We start from the raw sequence: 9035 nt of genomic DNA on the forward strand, positions 1-9035 counted from the left end.
CTCCCCCCTGAAAGGTGCCGATTGTGGCACCAGAGGGGGGGAGGGATCAGAATAGCGGAACTTCCCCTTTAGGGTGAAGAACCGCTTTAATGACCAGGCCATTTTTTTGCGATACGGCACTGCATCATTTTAACTGACAATTGTGTGGTTGTGCGAAGCTGTACCCAAACACAATTTTGGTGGTATTTGATCACCTCTGTGGTTTTTATTTTTTGTGCTATAAATGTAAAAAAAAGTGCCGGAATGTTGAAAATAAATATGTTTTTTACGTTTTGCTATAATAAATACCCCCTCCCAAAAAAATTCCTTCATCCGTTTAGTTCTTCTACATATTTTTAGTAAAAATCACAATAAGCGTATATATAGGCATGGGCATCCGCAAAACTTTTTTCGGTGGGGGGGATCAATGCGCTGCTTCTTTTTGACAATGTCATTATCACATTATTATGGTCAGAGGCTGCAGACATAGTACAGTCCCTAGGATAAAAAATGGATAATGGCCGACAGGCCCTCTTACCAGACCCAGCGAAACTACAACAGTGATCCTTCTGGCTGGATGATCGCTCACTCTGGGTTCCCCCCGGGGGGGGGGGGGGTGACTCTGATCAGTAGTGTAGCACATCAGTACCCTGGCAATGGCTCAGTCTTTCTCTCTCTGGTGGTGCTGGGTAGTGTGGCTCTCTCTGGTGGTGCTGGGCAGTGTGGCTCTCTCTGGTGGTGCTGGGCAGTGTGGCTCTCTCTGGTGGTGCTGGGCAGCATGGCTCTCTCGCTGGTGGTGCTGGGCAGCATGGCTCTCTCGCTGGTGGTGCTGGGAAGCATGACTCTCTCTTTGGCTTCCACCCAGCACACTCTTCGTTCTTTGTCCTGTAGCGCTCTCTCCCTCAGCTTTTTTCCAGGCTGCAGCCTCTCAATCTCTCTCTTGATTGAGCTATAGCCTCCTCCCTGTGGAAAATGGAGCCTCCAAGCTACATGTCCCATGATGCTCTCCTCTCCCAGTCTCCTTTGATTGGCCCTCAGTTATGGCCAATGGGGAAGAAACGGATCGAGCAGGAAGCTGGGCAGGGAACCTAGTGAGAGCCGCTGTCTCTTCTTCTTGACAGGAAAAAGGGGGGGCGAGTGGGGGAAACCGATGACTGTCGCAGCTCGTCTTTCTCCTGTCACAGCATCACCAAGTTCTCTGCTGGACTGAGCAGGGAAAAGAGCCCACAGTCACACTGCACTGATGGGGGGGCTTTACAGCACCTTGATGGTGTCACCCCACTGGCACGTGGCACCCGGGTGTGGGCTGCCCGCACCCATATAGCGACGCCACTGTGCTGAATTTAACAGTGCTGATCCGATCCCTGATTCTAGGGGGGCACTTGACCCTCCTTGCCCATACCTGCGGACGACTATGTATATAGGTTGGTTTGTGCAACAGTTATAGTGTCTATAAAACAGGGGATAGATTTATGGAATTTTTATTATTATTTATTTACTAGTAATGGCGGCTATGTGTTTTTTAGCTTAACTGTGACATTGTGGTGGACAGATCGGACACTTTTGACACTTTTTTTGGGACCATTGACATTTACACAGCGATCAATGCTATAAAAATTCACTGATTACTGTGTAAATGTCGCTAGCAGGGAAGGGGTTAACACTAGGGGGCGATCAAGGGGTTAAATGTGTTCCCTCATGTGTGTTTATAACTGTGGGTGGAGGGGACTGACTGGAGGAGGAGACCAATCGCTGTTCCTAATTACTAGGAACAGACAATCTGTCTTTTCCTCCCCGACCAGGATTTGTGTGTTTACACACACACATCCCCATTTCTGGCTCTCGTGCCCGCAATCACGGGTGATCAGACTGTCTTTAAGGAGCGGCAAAATGGGCAGCTACCCAGGGCCCAGTCATTTTTGTGGGGCAGAGCATGAACTATTAGGAACTACCTTGCGAGATGATCGCAGGTTGTGGGGCAAGCAGGTATGTTGTTGTGAGAGGCTTAGGTTAGCCATAGACAGAGCAATTTTCTTTCCTGCAACCCATGGTTGCAGAAAAGAAAGCTGCTTGATTCCCCATCAACACAGTCAGTGTGGGTGATGCAATCTGAGCTGAGCCATTGTCTTTTTCCAGTGGGGGGAGCCATCCCTGCCAGGAGAACACAGTGAATATTGCTAGGGGCTATAACAACTGCTAGGAATAATTGCATGTAAAATCCTTCAGGCTGGTTGTACCCAAGCTGATCGACAGATCAATCAAATTGGGTACATTCAGATATGTGCCATGGCAGCTACAGAATGGAAATAGTAGATCCCAGGGGAAGCATGTGATGGCCCTTTCAATGCTAGAAGATCCCTGCTGGAAATTTCATGCATTTCTATAAGGGTTCTGCTAGCAAATAAATGGTTGATCATACACGTCCACAAAGAAAACAAGCCAAGCAGGCTTGTAAAGGGGCTTCAATATGGAACTCACAGCTGCATAGATGCAAAGTTTATTAACCTCCCTGGCGGTACGATTATTTCGGATTTTAGATGCTAAAAGCGGTACCATTATTTTGCATGAAAATTTGGCGTTTTATATTGTAGTCCTGCAATTCTTAGGAATAACTCTCTTAAATCTGTCCAAACCAGAGTCTAGCAGACATCCCGGGTATGATAAAGTTTGAAAAATTAAATCATAAATTATAATATAATAAATAATTATAAATAATTGTACCAAATAATAATATAACAATAATAAAAATTATTCAATAATGTAATCAAATCAAAAACACTGAAATTTGCTCAGTTGCAGAATTGTCACTGTCATTACTTTTCAGTATTTGATGACGGATCTCCCCACAAATCGCTATCGCTCAATTCTGCGAGTCATTCTAATTTATTATCGCTGTTTTCTAGCTGGTCTAAAATCATTTTTGATGTACAGTGACAGTTTTGGTTGCTATGGGCAATCTCCAGTTTCCAGGCATAAAGAACAGTTTTTATTATATAAAACTGCATGCAGGACACTGGGCAGACCACTAGGGACAACGGGGATGTGAAATATTTACATACAGCAATGTAATCTGTAAGATTACATTATACTGTATGTTTACTGTTTATTTCACTTTTTGAATTTGGCGCCGATCTCCGTGCCCGTGCGTCGCAACGCTCGCAGGGTACGGAGATCGCCGATGTGATAGATCGAGCGAGACACGGCTCGCACGTACAGCGGGGAGACAACGCTGGATCCGAAGGAGAAGGTAAGTAAACCTCCTCCTGGATCCAGCGACGCTGTCCCGAGTCTGACTCGGGGATACCGCTTTTGGTATGAAAAATCCACCCCGAGTCAGACTCGGGAATACCGTCAGGGGGGTTAATAGAAAAGAGACACAATTCCAATAATGTATGGCCATTAGCCACAATAACAGTAAAACCTCCACCAATATTAAAAAATCATGACAACATTGCCACAATAAAAGTGAAAATCTTATTGTGGCTAATGGACATACATTATTGGAATTGTGTCTCTTTTCTAGTAATAAACTTTGTATCTATGCCACTGTCATTTCCATATTGAAGCCCCTTTACAAGCCTGCTTGGCTGGTTTGCTTTTCTTTGCATATTCTTTGGCTTTGGGAACCCCAACCTATTAAGCTGAGTCAGTAAAATACATACTATTTAAACTTTCAGTGTTGATATTTTCCATATTTTATCATGTAACTATTATTCATATACTTACAACACAGATCCCAAAGGGTTAATCATGCACTTCCAAGTGCGATCTCATCTGCCAGCAATGAAAGGGTTCATTTTGTCTGGTTACCCCACACCTCCCCAGTCCATGGTGTGCAGGTAGTAAGATAATGATGTGCTGTAACCTTCAGAAACCAATCAATGAGCTGTAATGAAGTGCTGTAATCTCTAGCAACCAGTCAGTGAGCCTTTTTCTGACATTTGTTTAGATCAGTATTTTTTGCTAGACAATTGCTTAGAACTCCCAAACATAGACAGCAGCGCCTGTCTTTTTGTAAATATCTCCTAAACCATGTAGGTTCAGAAGATATTTCTTGGATCTACAGGTAAGCCTTAATCTTTTTTTTTCAACATTTTCAGTCTTTTTTTATTTGTTTAGCAAAAAATAAAAATCGTAGAGGTGATCAAATACCACCAAAAGAAAGCTCTATTTGTGGGGAAAAAATAATAAAAATTTCATTTGGGTACAGTGTAGCATGACCGCGCAATTGTCATTCAAAGTGCGACAGCGCTGAAAGATCAAAATTGGTCTGGGCAGGAAGGTGTTTAACCGCTTGAGGTCCGTGATATAGCCGAATGACGGCTACAGCGCGGACCTGCCTTGCCGGGACTACGTCTATTGAAGTCGTCCTGTGCACGAGTGGCCTGCGCACCCCCTGAGGGGCGCGCGCGGCGCGCTCTGTGATCAGCGAGCCTATGAGACTCGCCTGATCATAGATTGGAGCAAGGGGTCGATCCCGACCCCTTACCACGTGATCAGCTGTCAGCCAATGATAGCTGATCATGTGATCACAACAGAGCTGGTAATCGGCTATTGACAGTGCAAGGAGAAAAAAAAAAAGACAATCACCGACGGACTTCAGTCCCGATCACGGCCAAGTCATCATTGCCCATCTGCCCCCTGCCAGTGCAACCTAATTAAAGTAAAAGTGCCACCCATCAGTACTACCCCTTAGTGCCCATAGTGCCACACATTAGTGCCCATAGTGCCACATATCAGTGCCCACAATCTGCCTCAACAACAGTGCTGCACCTCATATGCCACATATCCGTGCCCATCAGTGTCATCTACCAGTGCCCATCAGTGCCGCCCATCAGTGCCACCTATCAGAGCCACCTATCAGTGCCACCTCTATCAGAGCCCATCAGTCCCATCTATCAGTGGTACCTATCTGTGCCCATCCGTGCCACCCATCCATGCCACCCATCCGTGCCATCTTATCTGTGCCCATCTTTGCCCATCAGTGCCGCCTTATCTGTGCCCATCAGTGCTGCCTTATCTATGCCCATCAGTACCGACTTATCTGTGCCTATCAGTACCACCTTATCTGTGCCTATGGGTGCCACCTTAACCGTGCCTATCAGTGCCCACCAGTGCAGCCTATCAGTGCCCACCAGTGCCACCTCATCAGCGCATTTCAATGAAGGAGAAAAATGACCTGTTTGCAAAATTTTATAACAAACTATTAAACATGATTTTTTTTTATTTTGCATCTTTTTTTGTTTGTTTAAAACTCCCAGCTGTAATTAAATACCACCAAAATAAAGCTCTATTTGTGGGAAAAAAATGATAAAAATTTAATTTGGGTACAGTGTTGTATGCCCGCGCAATTGTCATTCAAAGTGCATCAGCGCTAAAAGCTGAAAATTGGTCAGGGCAGGAGGGGGGGTTTAAGTGGTTAAGTGCCCTGTATTGAAGTGGTTAAATATATATATATATATATATATATATATATATATATATATGTGTATGTTAGTTGTTCATCTCTTATTGGGGGTTATATAACTACAGCTCTAAGCAGGAGACTAATTGCATTTGTTGTCTGATGTTTAGTGGCATATTAACTTTATTGCATTTTAATTCTGCATGATTTTTTAAATTCTTTACACAAAACTAAAAGTAGTCAGAGCACCTTACAATAATAGAGACAGAAACACAAACTGGTAAAAATGTCTTACCAGTTACTGTATGAATATCACAAAGTATATATAAACAAAATAAATGTATAAATAAAGCACTAAAACGAAAAAAAAAAAAAACGTATTTCAATCTATTGTGCAACGATCAGAGTCCATCATCAAGATAAATAATAGTCCAGCTATAAAACCCCAAACAGTCTCTAAAGTACAAAACAGTGTGCAATAAAATCAATTCAAGAGTTTCACTGTCCATCTTCATAAAGGTGTTTATTCCATAACACTCTCCCAGTGGATACAAAGTTACCAATTTTCTTTGACAACTTAGTGTTACTAAACCCACATCAGTAAAATCAGTCTGTATATGCAGTAGAGCATGCGTGTTATACTCAATGTCAAACCTAAAAGGATACTCTGCACTGTGTAAAAAATGTGTTTTTTCCTGTCTTCTCTGATCCTCCCCTTATTCCACTGCCCCAAATCCATCTCCTGATAGTACAGAGCCTTGGGGGGCACTCTGGACATGCACAGTTTGGTGTGTATTGCTAGAGAGTTTTTTTTTTCTTGGAAGGGTGCATGTGATCAGCACAGGGCCAATCAGCACTGTCCAGACAGAGGGTCCCCGCATCAGATAACCCCCTGAGAGAAGTGCTCTCCCGGGCGGTTACCTTGCGGGTGCGCTCCCGAGTCCAGCATTCGGAGTCCATAGATGCCGAATGCAGGACTCATCCCCGCCCCCCCGGCGACCGTATCATTGGATTTGATTGACAGCAGTGGGAGCCAATGGCTGTGCTTCTATCAATCTATCCAATCAACAGCCAAGAACCCCCTAGCAGAGAGACAGCACTGCCCGTGTGGGACAAGTTTGAGGATTCAGGTAAGTAAAACGGGGGGGGGGGTGTCACTGATAGGATGCATTAAGGTGAAAAAACACAAATCTTTACAACCCCTTTATGTTACTAAATACTATTTTTTTTTAAGAGCTGGTGTATTGTATAGCAATGATATCTTTCCTTCCCAGATACTCCAAGAAAACAATATTCCTTCATCATAAGATATATGAAGCAGAAAGAAGAGATTACACAGTGAAAAATTTGTTTTTGAGGGTGCAAAAGCTGAAAAGCAGAAACAGTTAATCATTGGTATATATCAGATTTCTTATATAACATAAAATCCAGAATAATAACCGGTCAGCTCAAAATCCTCTGCCCTATACTTACCAGCATAAACTTCTGATACCAGAATAAGCAGGATAAAGGGGGTCATCTCCATCCTCCTGGTTGTGATATTGAGAGCGACACCAAGGTACCCCACCATGATCCTCAGAGGAGCTCAGCCAGTCCACAATGTGGTGTGTATGACAGCTGTGTGCGAATTGTGTAATCAGAGAAGATGAGCGCACAGTATAACACAATGCACTGCATGAGGAACAACGGCACCGCTACCAACTCTTCCTCATTTGGATAAAAAACTCTCCATATCTTTTTCTTCCTCAGTTGATCCTCTTTTTGATCTGCTATATTGACCTCTACAAAAATGTACTATTTAAAGTGGAACCGGAGTCAGACTGAGGTGCTTGGAATTGACTGGAGGAGAGTTGGAGAGCCCACCGTGCAACTAAATATTGGTATAGGGGACATGCGTAAACAGACATTGCTTAACAGCTGCGGGTTGTTTTATGTCAATATACAAAAGGTTTTTATTTAGTTCCTCAGTAGTCAATCCATACCTGTAATTATTGATGGGTTGAACACCCCCCGTTTAGTTGCTAAACAAATACAAAAAGACTAAACATTTTGTTTCTGCTATAAAATGTAGGATTGTTGCACTGATAGGCAGCACTGATGGGCACTGATAGGCAGCACTGATGGGGACTCTTGAGGTGGCATTAATGAGGAGGCATTAATGAGGCGGCACTGATGGGCACTGATGAAGAGGCACTGATAGGCAACACCGACGGGCACTGATACACTGCACTGAATCGCACTAATTAGGCTACACTGATAATCAGGGAATTGATGATCAGTGCCTTTATTATCAGTGTAAACGATGTCTTGACATGCTTGCCATTAAGAGAACTCCTTTCCTCCCACAGAAACAGCAAGTGAGGAAAGGACTGCCGATATCCGTCAAATCAGTTTACACATGATCAGCTGTGATTGGAAACCGCTGATCACATAGTAAAGTGCTGCTTTGATTGGTCCTTTTCCCTGATCTATGATCAGAGGTCACAGAGCATGCCTGCTGTGTGCCACAGGAGGTATGCAGTGGAGGATGTCTGTGGATGCCCTCCCAGAACTAAACTACCACACTGTAAGAATCTTTTAGCTATAGTGCAGGTGGCAAGTGGTTGAAAAAGCATTTATTAAATTACTGTCCGTTAGCGTCGTTAGTGTGTTTTATGTAGGATAAAAAAAAGCAAAATGAGCACCGTTGTTCCTGGGCCCTACTACACATATGTGATATTGCTGTGATCATCAATAGCAGGAGAAATTATTTTGAGTTGTTCTTTGATGGTAAATTATGCTAATAGCAAGAAACATGCAGCTACTTTCTTGAGTCAGTTTTCCTTTGATCAGTCAGGAGATATACATTACCATTTACCACCAAGCCCAATTTGTCCTAAAAAAAATCAAGTTATAACCCACCAGGTTACACAAAGTAGTTGTGATGATATGTACAATTTTACTAACACATTTCAAAGTTTAAAAAATGTTTTACCCTCCGTCACTAAGGGGTTAATTAACCAGTTCCCGCCCAGCATATAGACAAATGATGGCCGGGCAGGAAATTCACCATACTGGGTTGATGCAATATGACGTTCTCACGACATTCGCCTCGTGTGCATCCCACAAACCACACTGCAATGCGATCTGTCACACACTGTCCACCAGTGCCACTCATGTGATTGCTGTGACAAATCACAGAAGATCACGTGACAATTGTACACAATAAATTGCTTTCATTCATGCCATACATTGTTGTGTACTATAGTGTTGATCTCTGTGATTGTTCATAATGGTCACATGGTACAGACAGGGCCAATCATCTGTACCATGTGATTAGCTGTAACCAGTCACAGCTAACCACAACAGTAAACACTGAAATAATAAATAAATAAATTTAATTTAGTAAAAATGGTTGCTTATAAAGGTGAAATTCACTGGTATAAGCAATCTTGTTTAAAACAAAAATCCTGATCACATTCCCATAAACACACTCCTAAACCTTGTGGACAGCCTTCCCAGAAGAGTTGAAGCTGTTATAGCTGCAAGGGGTGGAACAACTCAATATTAAGCCCTATGGACTAAGACTGAGATGCCATTAAAGTTCATGTGCATGTAAAGGTAGGCATGATGTCCCAATACGTTTGAGAATATAGTGTACGTTCAGTGGGTA

The 9035-nt window shown here is 43.1% G+C and overlaps 1 protein-coding gene across 1 annotated transcript in view; it reads right to left on the bottom strand.

Annotated features, from left to right (window-relative positions):
* The window catches only part of LOC143987733 (uncharacterized), a 69549-nt gene extending 62416 nt beyond the window's left edge, over nt 1–7133 (bottom strand). Inside the window, exon 1 of the mRNA XM_077486714.1 lies at nt 6857–7133. Coding sequence (XP_077342840.1) covers nt 6857–6953 — 97 coding nt within the window. The 5' untranslated portion in view covers nt 6954–7133. The remainder of the gene's footprint in view (nt 1–6856) is intronic.
* Between the last annotated feature and the right edge of the window lie 1902 nt (nt 7134–9035).

Source organism: Lithobates pipiens, unplaced genomic scaffold (assembly GCF_037356315.1).
Source record: "Lithobates pipiens isolate NorthernLeopardFrog02 unplaced genomic scaffold, aLitPip1_a1.2 Scaffold_1, whole genome shotgun sequence".
NCBI classification, from domain to species: domain Eukaryota; kingdom Metazoa; phylum Chordata; class Amphibia; order Anura; family Ranidae; genus Lithobates; species Lithobates pipiens.